The sequence below is a fragment of the Salvelinus alpinus genome, chromosome 31 (genome assembly GCF_045679555.1).
Source record: "Salvelinus alpinus chromosome 31, SLU_Salpinus.1, whole genome shotgun sequence".
Lineage (NCBI taxonomy): Eukaryota > Metazoa > Chordata > Actinopteri > Salmoniformes > Salmonidae > Salvelinus > Salvelinus alpinus.
In genome coordinates, this window is record NC_092116.1 from 5,133,329 (window position 1) to 5,152,770 (window position 19,442).

Below are 19,442 nucleotides of genomic sequence, written 5' to 3' on the forward strand. Positions count from 1 at the left end.
GCTGCACCGGTTTGTCATGCATGTCAATGCAATAGAATCCTACTCCGATGCGTTCTGCCTAAAACAAAATCTCTTGTATAGTTAATTTTGTTTCGGTATGTTAATTTGATCACAATTGCCACAGTGAAGGGAAACGTTGATGGTGTTAACAGAGAAATCTCTAGAACAGTGGTCACCAACCTTTTGAGTTAACATCACTTCCTGAGTCAAAATACCGAAATCTACCACTCAGATTTTTTTTAACATGACTTAAATGTAAGCCTATGCAACATTAACTAATTAAAAACAGTACTGTAGCAATGAGGTTTGTGCAGTAAGCTATAGGCCCAAAACATTATCACTGCATATAGGCTTTGCTTGAATTGCCCTGCCATTGCATTGTTGTTTGGGATTTTTTTCTTTTTTATTACATTTCAAACTTTGAGGTAGGCTATATGATCACACCGATAATAGATCCGTTGTTGTATTACTTGTGAGGCACAGCTAAGTGAGCATACACTTCACGGGAGGTTGGTGGCACCTTAATTGGGGAGAATGGACTTGTGGTAATGGCTGGAGAGGTTTCCATGTGTTTGATGCCATTTGTTCTGTTCCGGCCATTATTATGAGCTGTTCTCCTCTCAGCAGCCAGCTGCGATTAATTTACTTTTTATTTTACTGGGTTGATGGTGCCTACATCTGATGGTCAGTCTCAGCGTAGGGAGAGAGCAGAAGACCGAGGGACCGCCTCTCTACATCCGTCCGCTCTCCCTTTCCTCCACTGACACTGACCAAAAAGGGACACAGTCTTCCAGCTGATGGCAAAACTTGAGGCGCACCGCATTATTTCTGCCTCGTGCACAAATTCATGTTGTTACTCCTATGAACAGAGAAAGTGAAATATTCCTCGATAATAAAAAAAGACCCAAGCCGCTATCAATAACAACAACGCAAGCCTATAGATACACTTTCCTACTCATTCATTACTGCTGCAGTGTTTGTTGTAGCGCTGAGTGGAAATAGGAAGAACGTGTATTTTATGGCTTATAAAAGTGTTGAATACTAAGTGCTGAGTAAGACCTTAAACATGAACTCACTCATAAAACCAGCAGCCCTTTGCTGTATTCGTTGACCGTCTCTCTCTAGTCATGGTTTTAAACGTTTAGAAATCTCACAGTATTAACTCTGATGTAGCTTTCTTTTACGCCTGCTACGTTACTGCAGACACGATAATCGGAGCCTCCGATTGGCCAACGGTAGACCTATAGTGCACTTGATTTGCTCTCCGGGCCTTCCAGGAAGGCAGAGTTTGTACCTTCAGACACATGAAATGGTTCTAAATGGCAACAGTTGAATCAGGTGTACCTACCGCCAACAGCCCAAGACAATTTATTTTTTTAAAGAAACACGGCGTTTTATCATTGGGTTTTTTACAGAAATATTTGGCGATCGACTAGGGATTGCCTTAGAGATTGACCAATCGATCGCGATCGACCTGTTGGTGACCACTGCTCTACAAAATTGAGACGTTTAATCTTGTGCTTCTCTCCGTGGGCTGATATTTCTTCTGTGCGGCAGTCTCGGGGCTACTGCGCACCCACACACGGACACAGCTTACAGGGAACATTGGTCGGGGGTAGAGCCTGGGATAGAGGGGCCGAGAAGGCCCCTGCTTTTGTTGGACAGCCCCCTGAGTGTCTGTTTGGGCTGGAATAGACTTTGCCTATTGTACTGGGAGTGAGCTGGCATAGCGAAACAGGAACACACACTCACACACTCACATACTCATTCACCCCCCGAAAACACATCCACACTCACATACCGAACAGACCCTCACTTACTTAGTCACACAGGAAGCTTGATCTTTGCCAACTACCTACAGTCAGTCGTCATTCAGTTAGTTTAAGAGAGCGGTCTCATTCACTGTGTCAAATACGTATTCATCTGGATGCTTTGTTTTACTCCGTTTTAGAGGCAGTGTGAGTTTTCACTTAGTTTCTTTATATAGTCAGTTAGATCACATCATCGATGGGAATAGAGAGAGACTTGGCCCTATAAAAACAGTCTTTGAAAACGTTTTTTTGGGGGGGAAAAGGAGCAAAATTGGTTTTCCATTTGTGCTCCAGTTTTCAGGGAAACTTTTCCCAAAAGAGTTTAGGCCCGCGGAGTTGGTGACTCTTCACGCCATGGTCCCATCACGTGATCTTTTTAAAAGTGTCACTGCTCGTCATGAGATGTCCTTACTGTAATAAAAAAAAACGGGATTAAACGGAGATTTACCGATTGTTGCCACGTTCCCACAGAGATGTGGGAGCTGTTTCATCATGGATTTTGTTGTTGTGTGTCAACCGTAAATCCTATTTAATTGCCTTTGTCCATGACACAATACAATGGTGAGGTGACTGCATTTAACTGCGGTTAGACCAACCACCAAGTATGGGAAGTCCACTGAGAAACTCATGCCCAAGCAAGTGATGGCAGGGCCAATTTGGCCAAAATTTGCCATCGATACCAGAGTATATTGAAAGGAACACCACAAACAAAATCACAAGCAACTAACTAAATGGGTGAATTGATTAATTGGGAAGTGATTGATTCAGCTCCAGGCTCATACTGTGTACGCACATCATGGCTTAATTTAGAATGGCGACATTGTTACATGCCAGCACTAAAAGCGTTTCTCTTTTGGGTTAGAATTGGATTGACCAAATACAGAAGAATCGGGCTTATCCAACCACAACACAGCAATGGCCATTGTGACAGACTATTGGCTTTCAGTGGTTGTAGTTAGCAATTCTTTACAGTTATTTTCTTTCTTTTCAACCCCCACAAGGTTTTCAACATTTCAGACACTTGCAAAAAGAGAACCCTTTAAGAAGTACTGAAGACCAACTAAGTACACGGTGGGGATAGGAATGTGTGTGTGTGTGTGTGTGTATAGAGTTCCACGTGTGGAAACGTTCTACAGTAGACTGACATGAAGGAAAGCACACAGAGAAAAAAAATCAAGGAACTCACACAAACACAGTGGGAGAGTGATTCCACTGTGTGAGTATTTTTGTGTGTGCATGTGTGTGTCTACACTAACTCGGACATAAAGCCCTCGGACCGAGACACATATTTATCTTAACGAGCACTTGGGGAGGAAATGAGGAGGAGGAGCGAATTGTCTCAGTCAGGAGTTGAGAGAGAGAGAGAGAGAGAGAGAGACAGAGATAAAGAGAGACAGAGATACAGAAATAAAGAGAAAGAGAGACAGAGAGAAAGAGAGAGACAGAGTGAGAGAGACAGAGAGAGACAGAGAGAGACAGAGAGAGACAGAGAGAGACAGAGAGACAGAGAGTGTGAGTGAGTGAGTGAGTGAGTGAGTGAGTGAGTGAGTGAGTGAGTGAGTGAGTGAGTGAGTGAGTGAGTGAGTGAGTGAGTGAGTGAGTGAGTGAGTGAGTGAGTGAGTGAGTGAGTGAGTGAATGAGTGAATGAGTGAATGAGTGAGAGAAAGGAAATTAAAGACAAATGGAGCTTGTGTGCCTCAGAGAGACGAGCACAGCCAGGCAGAGTGGACTGGAGAACGGAGTGGAGTGGAGAACGGAGTCTGTGGGTGTGCGTAAGAGGAAGATAGTGTATATGCTCTGACTGTATACACAAAAGTATGACGTCACCCCTTCAAATTTGTGGATTCGGCTATTTCAGACCCACCAATTGCTGACGGGTGTATAAAATCGAGTACACAGTCATGCAATCTCCATAGACAAACATTGGCAGTAGAATGGCCTTACTGAAGAGCTCAGTGACTTTCAACGTGGCACCGTCATTGGATGCCACCTTTCCAACAAGTCAGTTCGTCAAATTTCTGCCCTGCTAGAGCTGCCCCGGTCAACTGTAAGTGCTGTTATTATTGTGAAGTGGAAACATCTAGGAGCAACAACGGCTCAGTCGCGAAGTGGAGTGCTGAATCACGCTTCACCATCCAGCAGTTCGACGGACGGATCTGAGTTTAGTGGATGTCAGGAGAACGCTACCTGCCCGAATGCATAATGCCAACTGTAAAGTTTGTTGGAGGAGGAATAATGGCATTCTAGACGACTCTGTGCTTCCAACTTTGTGGCAACAGTTTGGGGAAGGCCCTTTCCTGTTTCAGCATGACAATGCCACTATGCACAAAGCGAGGTCCATACAGAAATGGTTTGTCGGGGTCATTGTGGAAGAACTTGACTGGCCTGTACAGAGCCCTGACCTCAACTCCATTGAATACCGTTGGGATGAATTGGAACGCCGACTGCGAGCCAGGCTTCATCGCCCCACATCAGTGCCCGACCTCACTAATGCTATTGTGGCTGAATGGAAGTCCCCGCAGCAATGTTCCAACATCTAGTTGAAAGCCTTCCCAGAAAAGTGGAGGCTGTTATAGCAGCAAAGGGGGGGGACCAACTCCATATTAAATGCCCATGATTTTGGAATGAGATGTTGGACGAGCAGGTGTCCACATGCTTTTGGTCGTGTATCTCTGTATGTCCACGTACAAATATGTGTATATTGGACGTGTGTATGCGAACAAGAAAGAGAAAATGTGTGTGTATGAGTGGCTCTCTATGAAAATGTGTGTAGGGGGTGGCTGGGTTGTTTTGGGGAGAGGAGGAGGTGAGGTGTGTGGGGTGGGGGGGCACTCGCCAACATCAACACAGATGGAATTCATTTGTGTCTCAGCAGCAGGCCTGGCTAGGCTTGCCCCATATTCTCCTACATCGAGCAGCACCACTCTCAAACCCACACTCCATGCAATGTATCTGAGAGCAACTGGGGCTGGGCCATTCATCCGGCTCAAAGTAATGACATCAAATAGACGCACATGTACATGCCTAACCCCCTGTGTGATGGCTATCGGTAAGGGTCAAGGTGTAGACTGAAACCCTGCCGTTGAAACACCACAGGGAGCGTAGCCGAGAGAAAAAAGGGAGAGCGAGAGATAGAGAGACAGAGAGAGATAGGATGGACTCTTCCCATGAGGTTTCAGTCAGTCTGTGTCAATCTGAACACCTGGTGGCAATTATGACTGCCTAATCACGGCCAGCTGTGTGTGTGTGTGTGTGTGTGTGTGTGTGTGTGTGTGTGTGTGTGTGTGTGTGTGTGTGTGTGTGTGTGTGTGTGTGTGTGTGTGTGTGTGTGTGTGTGTGTGTGTGTGTGTGTGTGTGTGTGTGTGTGTGTGAGAAACATGGAGTACAAGAGTAAAGAAACTCCCCCTTTCATCCTCTTTGTCTGATACACAGATTTATGAGGTGAGGGTTGGAAAGTGTTGCACTGTGTACCAAAACTGCTATACTTTTCCAATACAAGAACATTAAACATTTTGTTACTTGTAGTACTTCTGTCAAACGTGCCTGGAGTCACATAGGCACTGTGAGGATCGAGTCTGTTTAGTCATTTGACTGAATCTTCTCAGGGGGGGCTGTAGCTAGCCAGGCTGTGCTCGCGCATGCAGCTGACACAGTGCGAGACATTTTTGAGCAGCAGGCAAAAAGGAGAGAAGATGCAGACAAGCATGGCTCCTTCGAAGGGAAACATCAGACCTAATGTTAACTATGGGAATACTTTGATTACAGAGCAGCCCACGAAACAACGAAGCAAAAGGTGTTACAAAGCAGTGCAGTGCAAAGGGAGGGTTAGTTCCAAAACATTTAAAAAAAAAATAATAATTTACACATGACATTTGCATTGTAGCCTTGTCGTTCTATGAAAATGTGAATTATTTTTGAGTGACAATGACATGAAAATATATTCAGCATGACATTTATGTGAGCATTATAATATGATTACATAACTCAAAGGCCAGTAGCCACTGGCCAGTAGCCACAACATCTCACAGCAAGAACTGGCAAATCTGGTGCAGTCCATGAGGAGGAGATGCACTGCAGCACTTAATGCAGCTGGTGGCCACACCAGATACTGACTGTTACTTTGGATTTTGACCCCCCCTTTGTTCAGGGACACATTATTCAATTTCTGTTAGTCACATGTCTGTGGAACTTGTTCAGTTTATGTCTCAGTTGTTGAATCTTGTTATGTTCATACAAATATTTACACATGTTAAGTTTGCTGAAAATAAACGCAGTTGACAGTGAGAGGACGTTTCTTTTTTTTGCTGAGTTCATTTTATGCTTCCACTAACAAAACTAAGAGATGTAAGTATCCAGATCCCTCTCTACACATGGAACAGTTTCCATCCTCACCCCTCAAGGGTCCTGTCAATCAACGAGCATACCTTGTTTGTCAGTAGCCTCAAGGAACTCACTCTGTCTACAACCGACATTAACCCTTGACAAACTTTTCCTCAAGACGTTCATTTCCTGGAAGTAGGGCTCTGAGTTTTACCTGACACCCTGACCATGTGACCTGATCAGGAAAAATCCTGTCCTGGAGTTAAGAGCCCATAGCCTGGTTAAACCAGACTGGGTCCTGTACTCGCCAAGTGAACCACTGGTTTAACCAGGCTACAGGGCCGTACCCTTGTTTACTAATCTATCTACTCTCGAGGTAAAGACGAGCACTAAGCACCCTCTATTCTACAGTCTGTGTGTTAACAGGAGTGTGACAGGGTCGTGACACTGTGTTGACGAACAACCATTTCATTGACCCCTGCATTCCTGTCTGGCCCTGACTGAGGACAGTGTCAGACTGGAATCACACAAGACTGGGGCTACTGTGTGGGAATGAGCAAGAGAAGGGAACTCTTAAATGGGGCTGAGCTCATTCAAGGCCTCGGGTTTCAAAAATGTTTGCAGTGGTGAAGAAATGGTCACATGAACACCTCCAATATGCTGTCTCTCTCTTGAGCATACACACACAGTACTCCTTCATACATTTTCCCTAACACACACATGAACACACACAGGAGGGGAAGCCCACTGGGTGGTTCAAAGTGAGGTTGATTTGGCTGGTTGGGATAAAATGACCCAATCTTTGTCTGATTAACAGATATCCTGTAAGGGTCTCCTGACCCCTAATGATATTAGGGCCTCTGTGTGTGTGTGTGTGTGTGTGTGTGTGTGTGTGTGTGTGTGTGTGTGTGTGTGTGTGTGTGTGTGTGTGTGTGTGTGTGTGTGTGTGTGTGTCTGTGGTGTGTGTGTCTGTGTCTGTGGTGTGTGTGTGTGTGTGTGTGTGTGCGTGCGCGCTGTGGGGAAAGGGTCAATAAAATGTCAACTGCTCTGGCACAAATGACAATTCTTAGCGACAGCGGTCCTTGCCTCTATCAACAGTCTCTTTCTCTGCTAATCGCTAAGTGAACCTAACTAAATGCCACCCATGTGACCATCGTAGCTCTTCTGTAGTGACTGAGAGGGTCTGTGTTAGCATGTTAGATGACTTTGCTGAAGGATGTTACTATGCTTATTCGAGACATTTCAGGACTGCTGACCCAACACAATGCTATGCACTGAGTGTACAAAACATTAGGAACACTTGCTCTTCCCATGACATACTAGACTGACCAGGTAAATCCAGGTGAAAGCCACAATATGATCCCTCATTGATGTCACCTACTCATAAGCTTTGAGACAATTGAGACATGGATTGTTTACGTGTGCCATTCAGAGGGTGAATGGACAAGACAAAATATGTGCATGCCCTTGAACGGGGTAAGGTAGTAGGTGCCAGGCACCCCGGTTTGAGTGTGTCAAGAACTGCAAAGCTGCTGGTTTTTTCACGCTCAACAGTTTCCCGTGTGTGTCAAGAATGGTCCACCGCCCAAAGAACATCCAGCCAACTTGAGACAACTGTGGGAAGCATTGGAGTCAACATGGGCCAGTATCCTTGTGGAACGCTTTCGACATGCCGCGACAAATTGAGGCTGTTCTGAGGGGGAGGGGTGCAATAATGGGATTTGAGTCTCAATTCTTATTACATTTATTATTCCTTCCTCTCTCCCTCCCTCGCTAACATACACTATTACCTACAGGAATGGAGGAGACAGAGTTACCAAGGGAGAGAGAGAGTGAGAGAACATTGGAGGGGGAGATTCAATGTTTGTGAACTGAAACCAAAGACGGTTGGAGAAAAAAAAACACACAGCTACTTGGACAGTTTTCCAGAGGTCAGCATTGCAATATAATGAATGGTAATTTCAAAGGGAGAGGAAGAGAGAGAAAGAGACTGTACGACCCCGTAACCCCTCCCTCACCCCCTCTCCTCCTCCTCCTCCTCCTCCTCCCTCAAAGTATTCCGGGAAGTGCAGCCAGGAGTTCCAGAGTCCAGACACACACTAGGGTCAGGAGAGGAGGACAGAGGTAGGATGGTTCTAATTACAAACTGTACTGTAAGGAAGAGTGTGTGTGTGTGTGTGTGTGTGTGTGTGTGTGTGTGTGTACTCGTTTTCCTACCTTATCATCAGGACCCCAAGGTCCTAACAATTCACTGAATGTCCTGAATTTGTTCAAATGCTATTTTGAGTTCTAGTGTTGGGTTAAGGTTTTGAGGGTTAAGGGTTAGGGAGAATATGATTTTTTTAATGGTCAAACATTTGTACTCCCCAAAAAGTCCCGAAATGTCAAGAAAATAAAGCTGTGTGGATGTGTGTGCGTGTCTCACACGCTCCTCGCCACAGCTTTGTCGAACACGGTGTGTGTTATTGTGATGGTGAAGGGGGTTTATGGGATAGCACGGCACACCTGGATACGATCAGACACATCCGCTCGGAGACAAATGACACACACATTCTGTTGCCACAGCACACACACACACATCCACATGTATTAAACTCTGCTTATGTGTTATTGATGAGTGCCAGGGGTTGTGGAGGCGGTGAGCGAGCAGAAACATATCGATCTCAGAACTACCCTTCCTTCTGATTTATACGAGACCGTTAAAAACGCCCTGAAACACTTCACATGGTTACAACATCCTCCAACGTGATTGGATGTGACACTCATGGGACAGAGTACTGCGTGCGATCTGGCTTGAGCTCATGCAACATGTCTCGATGTGTCAAGTTGCTTGTGGTTGAAGAATGTGGAAGGAATTTCCTCTTGAATGACAATAAACATCGTCAAGCGATCAATCGCGTTTATAGGCTGTGTTACGATCTGATCCAGTACAAATAACTACCATGCCCAGTCAGTCGACCACCATGCCCAGTCAGTCGACCACCATGCCCAGTCAGTCGACCACCATGCCCAGTCAGTCGACCACCATGCCCAGTCAGTCGACCACCATGCCCAGTCAGTCGACCACCATGCCCAGTCAGTCGACCACCATGCCCAGTCAGTCGACCACCATGCCCAGTCAGTCGACCACCATGCCCAGTCAGTCGACCACCATGCCCAGTCAGTCGACCACCATGCCCAGTCAGTCGACCACCATGCCCAGTCAGTCGACCACCATGCCCAGTCAGTCGACCACCATGCCCAGTCAGTCGACCACCATGCCTTGTCAGTTGACCACCATGCCCAGTCAGTTGACCACCATGCCCAGTCAGTTGACCACCATGCCCAGTCAGTCAACCACCATGCCCAGTCAGTTGACCACCATGCCCAGTCAGTTGACCACCATGCCCAGTCAGAGAAGGGTAAAGTGATGTAAAGGTGGTGATGTCAGAGGTTAGGGGTCAGAGGTGATGTGAGGTTGTCTTACCAGCCAGGGTTGTGGGATCTCTGGGAGGGGCATCTGAGGGGGGGCCGGGAGGCTGCCGTGGATCTCTGACTTGAACGAGGGCTCTGAGAGAGAAAGAGATAGAAAAGAGATTTTAGAGACAGTGGAAGACTGCAAAGTAAACACAAGAAGGGACAATAAATGGAATTTGGCTTCATCCAAGTTATGTTTCTAAACAATAAGATGGACCAGATTTACATATAATAGGGATTGAGGTGAACTGAATGGACTAAAGTTGTGTAATAGTTGATGTGCGGTGGTTGGGAGTCTGACCTTAACTGAACTGAGGTTGTGTAATGAGTATGTGGTTGAAATGGACAAAGGGTGTGTGAAGGTTGTGGTTCTGGCCTTTAGCGTTGGGTACCCTATGCAGAACGTTGGAAAAGAGCGGACTGAGGTCGTGTGTAAAGGTTATGTGATGGTTGTAGGTCTGACAGTGAGGTTGTGTTTAGGTTCTGACCATTAGCGTTGAGGACCCTGTGGAGGATGTCGGAGATGAGTGGGGTTGTGCAAAGGTTATGCGATGGTTGTAGGTCTGACCGTGAGGTTGTGTAAAGGTTGTGTTCAAGTTCTGACCATTAGCGGTGAGGACCCTGTGGAGGATGTTGGAGATAAGCATCTTCTTCTCCCTGGCCCCAGAACTCAGATACTCCCTGTCCAGCAGGTCCAGGAACAGACGCAGCTCACACACCAACTCCTCCATGGCTGCAGAAAGACACAGGACGCAAACGATAGAATGTTAGACAGCACACACACACACACTCGCAAACACACAGGCTATTACGCACCGTACTCACGGCCAGCGAAGGCGTAACGTAATAACGTGGTTATGACCAAGTCGATGTCAACACACAGGCTATACCGTTTCAACAGCATTCAAAGACTCTTGGGAAACAAACGCAGCCTAACTGACGTATTCAAAGCTGTGTGTAAATTAAGAGTTGCCCAACCGAGGCTGGCACTGGCATTAGACCTGAGGAATCTGCCCTGGCATCAAAGTTGATTTGCAGCTCTGGGAACATATACATTCACGAACCTTATTTGTAGACAAACACTAGGTACAGCCCATATAAAGGCATCGCTGGATGTTGAGGTGTGTGTGTGTCTCTCACTGGGAGCGAGAAAAGGGTATGGGTCGCGTCACGTCGAGTTATGGCGGTGATACGCGTGTTCGGCTCTGCGCATCAATACACAACTCCTCTGTCGATGAAGAACACACACCTCTATCTTTCATGGCTCGGCCCTTTCAGTTGCAGCGGAACGCGTAATAAACATGTTTTTATTGCTGACGACGTCGTATGAACTCTAAATAGTGGACGTTCACGGACAGGCCCCTAGAAGTTATGGTTGGTTAGCTAAGCATATAATCAGAGGTCCTATATGTGGTTTGTTCTGTAGAGAATTCCCCAGGCCTCCCGCTATGACAGAAAAACACACACACACTCGCGATGAAACTATCTGAATCATTTAACCCCTGCAAAAGGCATAATTCCTCACAGACCATGCTTGTGCGTTTTGAATGATTCCATTAAAATCAGTTCAGTTGAACTCGGTGAGAAGCAATGCAATTTCTAGGGTGATACACCTATTGAGTAATGCATTATGTCATAGCAAATGGTAATGCAATTATCCGCATCCCCCCCACATGTGAAATCTGACTGACAGCTAACGAAACGGTTTGGAATGTTCAACACACAGCAGTAGAGAGTGATTTGGGCATAGTCTCAATAGACGTACAGCACGTATTGTTTTTGCAAGACACCTGCGATGATATAACATCTAGTAGGCCCTATAAAAGCCTGAAGGACCCCCTTGACAGCTCTATTAATGATAGTGATGTACAGTTTGGGAAGTGGTGGCCTAAACCTTTGATCAGTGCGTCTGGCATTGAGATTGGTGCGTACCGTTGTCTGCCAGAGACATTTACGAGGTTAGAACACACATCCATATTTTACTCTCACAGCTATGGAGAAGACTGGGAGTCCTTCTCTATAGCTGTACAAACAGCAGTTTCACACATTCCTGTTGTAATCTTATTATCTTTTGAGAGAGGAGGGGGGAGAGAGGGAGAGGGAGAGAGACAGATACCGATTTCAGACAAAAAGTTCTGGTATATTTCCTGTAAAAAAAATACAAGGCAATGTTTATATGAACCCCTTTCAAACAGAGCCTTACTTACCACTTTCTTGCTGGTACACTGCAACAACAACATTTAAGTTGCTTCAAATTATTATTAAGTAACTGGTTCCACATAAAAATATATATTTGGCCCAAACCTACCTCTAACTTGACAAAACTTCTCATATGCTCATTCAACTATACATTATATTTGGGTAAAAAAAGTGCTGGGCAACTGGTTACCAGTAGTGAAAAAGTACCCAATTGTCATACTTGAGTAAAAGTAAAGATAACTTAATAGAAAATGACTCAAGTAAAAGTCACCCGGTAAAATAATACATTAATTTCATTAGAAATGTAGTGGAGTAAAAGTAAAAGTTTAAAAAAATGTAAAATAGTAATGTAAAGTACAGATACTAAAACGACTTAAGCAGTACTTTAAAGTACACACACAGACACAAACCGTGCTTTGAACATACAATGTTTTCAACTTAAATATTTTACACACGTTGACATACATGGTCACATTGTGCATGTCCATTTATACAGTCATTATTATTCAACATGACCTCACTTGAGATTTGAACTCAAAACCTCTAGGTTCAATTATCATTTAATCGAACTATTCTCTCATCATTGACTTGGTTGACTTATTTCAGTAATTTTGGTGTTTTCTGTATAGTTATCTAATGTTGGCGTGTCCTATTAGTCTGTTTTTAATGTTACTCCTTAATCACTATAATAAATAAAATAGATTTTCTAGAGAGAGAGCGAGAGCGAGGATTTTAGGCTGGGTTTCAATCCTGGTTATATGTCATTCTGTTCCATTTTATTGTTTAGAAAGATAACACGGATGAAACCAAATTCCATATATTGTCCCGTCTTGTGTTCACATGTATAAGCACTTGGTGACAACTGCTGATGTGAAAATAGCTTTTTAAAATTAAATTCTAGAGAGAGGTGGGGCATAGCCAAGGACTAAACAAGTACAGTTGAAGTGGGAAGTTTACATACACTTATGTTGGCGTCATTAAAACTAGCTTTTCAACCACTCCACAAATTTCTTGGTAACAAACAAAGTTTTGGCAAGTCAGTTAGGACATCTACTTTGTGCATGACACAAGTAATTTTTACAACAATTGTTTACAGACAGATTATTTAACTTATTATTCACTGTATCACAATTCCAGTGGGTCAGAAGTTTACATACACTAAGTTGACTGTGCTTTTAAACAGCTTGGGAAATTCCAGAAAATTATGTCATGGCTTTAGAAGCTTCTGATAGGCTAATTGACATCATTTGAGTCAATTGGAGGTGTACCTGTGGATGTATTTCAAGGTCTACCTTCAAACTCAGTGCCTCTTTGCTTGACATCATGGGAAAATCAAAAGGAATCAGCCAAGACCTCAGAAAAAAATGGTGAACCTCCAAGAGTCTGGTTCATTCTTGGGAGCAATTTCCAAACGCCTGTACACGTTCATCTGTACAAACAATAGTATGCAAGTATAAACACCATGGGACCACGCAGCCGTCATACCTCTCAGGAAGGAGACACGTTCTGTCTCCTAGAGATGAACGTACTTTGGTGCTAAAAATGCAAATCAATCCCAGAACAACAGCAAAGGACCTTGTGAAGATGCTGGAGGAAACACGTACAAAAGTATCTAAATACACAGTAAAACGAGTCCTATATCGACATAACCTGAAAGGCCACTCAGCAAGGGAGAAGCCACTGCTCTAAAACCACCATAAAAATGCCAGACTGCGGTTTGCAACTGCACATGGGGACAAAGATCGTACTTTTTGAAGAAATGTCCTCTGGTCTGATGAAAAACTAAATAGAACTGTTTGGCCATAATGACCATCGTTATGTTTGGAGGAAAAAGGGGGATGCTTGCAAGCCGAAGAACACCATCCCAACCGTGAAGCACGGGGGTGGCAGCATCATGTTGTGGGGCTGCTTTACTGCAAGAGGGACTGGTGCACTTCACAAAATAGATGGCGTCATGAAGCAGGAAAATTATGTGGATATATTGAAGCAACATCTCAATACATCAGTCAGGAAGTTGAAGCTTGGTCGCAAATGGGTCTTCAAAATGGACAATTACCCCAAGCATACTTCCAAAGTTGTGGAAAAATGGCTTCAGGACAACAAAGTCAAGGTATTGGAGTGGCCATCACAAAGCCCTGACCTCAATCCTATAGAAAATTTGTGGGCAGAACTGAAAAAGCGTGTGCGAGCAAGGAGGCCTACAAACCTGACTCAGTTACACCAGCTCTGTCAGGAGGAATGGGCCAAAATTCACCCAACTTATTGTGGGAAGCTTGTGGAAGGATGCCCGAAACGTCTGACCCAAGTTAAACAATTTAAAGACAATGCTACCAAATACTAATTGGGTGTATGTAAAAGCTGAAATAAATCACTCTACTATTATTCTGACATTTCACATTCTTAAAATAAAGTGGTGATCCTAACTGACCTAAGACAGGGGATTTTTTCTAGGATTAAATGTCAGGAATTGTGAAAAACTGAGTTTAAGTGTATTTGGCTAAGGTGTATGTAAACTTCCGACTTCAACTGAACCCTTCTTATTTTTGTTGTTTTGTGTGTGTGTGTGTGTGTGTGTGTGTGTGTGTGTGTGTGTGTGTGTGTGTGTGTGTGTGTGTGTGCATGCGTGTGTCTTGATGTCTGACAGGTCCTTGAACACTACTCTGCCATCTCCTGTCACTCCGATGATAGAGGCCCTAGGCAGTGTGTGTGTGTGTGGCGCTGGTCCTGAGTTGAAAGGCTGTCACGTCCCCAGACTAAACACAGCAGAAGGGGTGGGTGTGCTACAGACACCATTTGTAAATGAGAGACAGACAGACACTGTCAAATACACACAGCTACAAACAAAGGACACGGCTACAAAGGACCAGAACATAAACCAGATGTTTTTCCCTCTCACCTTAAATAGCATTTTCCATAACAAAATGTGTTACTACTCTATTAAGACACACTTAAAATGTCATACAGGAACTAAATATAGCAATACATACACCTTCTCTTTCCATGACAGACTGACCAGGTGAATCCAGGTGAAAGCTATGATCCCTCATTGATGTCACTTGTTAAATCCACTCCAAATCAGTGTAGATGAACGGGAGGAGACAGCTTAAATCATTTTTAAGCTTTGAGACAATTGAGACATGGTGTATGTGTGCCATTCAGAGGGTGAATGGTCAAGAAAATATGTACGTGCCTTCGAACCAGGTATGGTAGTAGGTGCCAGGAGCACTAGTTTGTGTCAAGAATTGCAACGCTGCTGGGCTTTTCACTCTCAACAGTTTCCCGCGTGAATCAAGAACGGCCCACCACCCAAAGGACCTCCAGTCAACTTGACACAACTGTGGGAAACATTGGTGTCAACATGGGACAGCATCCCTGTGGAACGCTTTCGAAACCTTGTAGACTCCATTCCCTGACGAATTGAGGCTGTGCTGTGGGCAAAATGAGTGCCACAACCCAATACTAGGAAGGTGTTCTTAATGTCTTTGTACACTCATTGTTTATTTTCCCCATTGTGTAGCCTACAAACACAACCCAAACTCACCCTTAGAATACAGGAAAACCAGTGGGTGTATTTACACAAATTAGAGAGCGCATTGTCATTATCCATCCTGTAACCAGTCTGTATTGAGCTATCGTATGACGCCCACATGTGTCCTACAACTAGTCGTCTAGACCATAGATCATAAAGGCTAGATCATAAAGCCTATGTAATCTGACATCGTGTCTGTTTGAGAAACTCGAGCCAGGCTTCTGGGGGAGCTCTGGTGTTCTTCGGATCAAGGCGGCAGCCTGCTCCACTTTGACGTCTGATGACTCCGTGTGTTGACTGAGCCAATGGGCATAAGATACTGTAGACCTGGACCAATGACAGGCTGGTTAGTGTATGCACTGCGGACATGGACCACCAAACATAGTTTGCTTGCAGCGCAGGTATGGTTGAGTTTACTAGTCCGCAGAATGTCAATGGTAAATCAGCAAATGCAATATATCCAGTGTCATTGTGGGATATAGGGAACAGCCACATAATCTGTTGCGCTGTGGGCAGAATGTTGCAGTTGGACGTTTGTGACGTTAATTTGGGGTGGTTTATGGTCTGGCATCGCCATGGTTACCCCCCTCGCTTCAGTCGCCGCCACACAACAGGGCATCGCTCAACACTGGTTGCACACAGCTCCTTATATCAACCCCCAACACACACACACACACACACACACACACACACACACGCTACAGCTGGCTCTTCCAGCTGACCCTCCTACTGTGCCCCTCCTCCTTCGTCTGCCCTCGTCTCTGGATTGGAACTTTTCCCCCTTCTCTCCTTCCCTCCTTCCCTCCGTTGGGGTGAACTGAGTGCCTTACTCCAGGGTCTGAGTCAGCACATTTTCCTCCAGTCGGCCTACGCCCACACTCAGAGAGAGGAAGCCCAGTGCGGGGGGAAACACGCTACCTCCCCTGGGCCCCTGGAACTCTCTCCCTGGAGCCCCTGTTTGACCCAGAAAAGCTCACCTGGGACTCTTTTCGTAGATTACACAGCAAGTCAGACAGAAATGTGGTGTGTAGAACATACATGATTCCCTGTCATTTAGAGTAGGGAATCGTGCCAGTTCTATACATCCTATTTCTACCTTAACAATCCTCTAAACTCCGTGGAGACAAGAGTCGGGCCTGCAGGCCACGATCACCCCGATCAAAAGGGTGAACATCACATCAAATCACGGTCATAGAGACGCAACGGACCTTTAATAAACCTTCAATAAAAACACTCGCGCTTCCGGGTCCTTTCCCCCCGGAGAACCCAACCCATGTACTGTAAGATGATGAGATCGGTGGCTGCATTAGCTCACGATGAGAGACAAGCAATCGCTATCCTGGCCTGTAATTACCAGGGCTCTGTGTTCCATGGAGAACGCCAAGGGAACATCGCAGTGGGACTACATCATCTCTATCAGGCACACAGGTGGTTTCACAAGCAGATGTGCCAAACCACAAACATCTGAGTCGGACTGATCTGGACCTCAAAACCTACCCGTCATCTGAGAGAAGGGAACCAGAGTCTGTAGTTCATAGAGAGAGAGAGAGGCAGTGGAGAGGGAGAGAGAGAGGGTAGGAAGGAATGGAGAGAGAGAGAGAGAGGGCAGGAAGGAATGGAGAAAGAGGGCAGGAAGGAATGGAGAGAGAGAGAAGGAAGGAATGGAGAGAGAGAGATGGAGGGAGAGGGCAGGCGTGAGAGAAAGAGAGAGTGAAGCTCCTCCAGTATCTGTGTAAGGGGATAATTACAGAGCACTCGACGTGAAAGCACACCACCGACAGGGGATGGAGGGAAGAAAAGAACACAGGAGAGGATGGTGGTTAGAGGCTCTGGATTTCAGGGTTGGACTCATCTTTCTTGGAGGAATGGAGTGGCCTGAGGAGATTTGGTGGTGCCAGGGGAGGGCATCCCATCCCAACCTGGACTTTAGTTATGTCACCAGCCATTTGCATTCAACCAATAAAGAAAGAAGGAAAGTCAAAAGAGGACAGCGTGGCTGATGTAGTCTATCAGAGTCAGAAGGAGGTGGATGAGCTGAGCATGTAGGCTCCCGTGCCATACTTCACGTTTGTGGTAAAGCTAGAGAGCCATCCATGTATTGGCCTAATGCCAAGTTATCTGCTGTGACGCTCAAAGGGAAACCGCTCCGCTTTGATTGACAGCTCCTAACCAGACAGTATTTAAAAGCATCTATTCCCATTAGACTCCACCCAGCACCGACCGCAACCCCCTTTCCACCCCAGTCATGTTGTTGATGGCGTGTTTCTCAAGAGCTACTCTTGCGCCCCTCCCAATCGGACCCACCCTCCCCCCCATTTGGCAATGCCAGACCCCAACAAAACCCTCTCGCGATGGTGTTGGTTCTATCCGGACCAAATGTACATCTTCACCCCAGGCAGATAATCAAACTCGCTAACCAGCTCATCCTCTTACAGATGCTAAGCCTTTTATAATCAGGCTAAGGGCTAATCAGGAGTTATCAACAGCATCAGTTATTGCCCTGAGGATATTACCAAGGAAAGCAGGAGTAGTTATTTATGATTGCTAATACTGCATGCATTCGGAAATTAAATCAGATGTCCCTGTGAAACCAATGCTACATCAAGCCTAATCTTGGTTCACGATTTACGTTTTCGTAGTGTGTCCACATGCAATTATATCAAGTCAAAAGGCTTTGGATTTGTGTTGGACAAAAAGGCACAGTTAAACTATATGATGGCCACACCATATGACAGTCGCAATGCATGACAGTTACACTGTATGACACAACTCTTATATAAGTCTACATATGGCTCTTCATCACAATGGTTTTCCAATGTGCATAAGGCTATTGACAGGAATGGAGAGGCGGCTAGGGGTCTCCAATTTGGGTTGGAATTCAACTCTGTGCCTGCATGCCAGTTCACTGACAGATTGACTTTGATGAGGGGGGATTATGAACTCATTTTTCTTCCTCTCTCTTCTCCTCCTCTGTGGATCGGGTTTTCCTGCCATTGAAAGGGGGTCCCGTTTATTTTTTGACACAAGAAAGCCTTTACAAATCCATCATCATTGGAGTGCTGAGTGGGGTTCTAAAAGAGAGGGGGACCCCCTTTTCGCTAAAACAGAACCAAATGGGCCAACGAACGAAGGGAGCCAAATTGCTGACACCATGGCCACATCACAGGCACCCAACGCGGTGCCAATTAAAGCCATATCGTCTGAGGGTTTCCGACCGAGGGGAAACTACGATAATAAACACATTAACACTCCATTCATATTGCCCCCAAAATGGCACCACGTAAGAGTTTTAGAAACAGGGACAGAAAGGGATTTCTTTCCAACTGCCAAGTTTGCCTGCTGCTAGTACCCCCACTTGTGGATAGGCTGATCACAAGGCAAAACTTTAAAAAACACCCTCTCCATGTCCCAGCCCTTGAGCCAAAACACACTTCCCACATTCTCATGTGGCGTGGAGATGAGATTACAGCATTACTACACAATGGATGTCTGTCGGTGACCCTACCAAATGTTAAGCTGCGATAAATTGCCAAGCTACCTGATACCACGCAGCTGCCAACCCGAGGATAGAGGAGGGTAACAGTGGAGCCAGGTTTTGTTATTGTAGGGATACGGTCTCCTGCAGAGAAACAAGAGATATGGAGCCACTTGGTGTTGTCATACCACGACTATGTTGTTGACCTCAGGGAAAAGCTTACATTACCTCTAGGTTGACCTTAGCTATGTGGGCCTATGTAACGGATGAGTTGAGTGACACCACCACAATCATTTGTGTAAGTAATATCATAGAAAAATCGCTTAATTTGTATAGAATAAACCTAATCGGAGAAACAAAATCTGATTTCGAATAACATTGGAAAATAAACAAAAGCGTTCCATAACTGTTATGATATATTATAAACTATGATGCCCTGGTTGAATTGGTGGTACAGCAACAAAAGTAATCCACCCAAATCAATGAGCGCGTAAAACTCATGCACACCATACTGTAGGAGCTCCAAGTGCGCTCCCCTGGAACGAAGCGGTCACTGGTCACTTCGTCCCGAGCCAGCGGGCGGCAGCTGCGCCCAGCGACAGCACAATCCAGTGATTATCATGAGGGACTGCCTGGACGCTGAGAGGGCTGC

At 45.3% G+C, this 19,442-nt stretch overlaps 1 protein-coding gene across 3 annotated transcripts in view; it reads right to left on the bottom strand.

The window, feature by feature from the left end:
* Positions 1 to 19,442, bottom strand: part of LOC139561160 (actin filament-associated protein 1-like) — a 129,394-nt gene that overhangs the window by 39,049 nt on the left and 70,903 nt on the right. For all 3 annotated transcript variants that reach the window (XM_071378072.1, XM_071378071.1, XM_071378073.1), the window contains exons 2-3: positions 10,192 to 10,320; positions 9,598 to 9,680 (exon numbers count right to left, since the gene is read on the bottom strand). In XM_071378072.1, the coding sequence (XP_071234173.1) occupies positions 9,598 to 9,680; positions 10,192 to 10,320 (212 nt within the window). The remainder of the gene's footprint in view (positions 1 to 9,597; positions 9,681 to 10,191; positions 10,321 to 19,442) is intronic.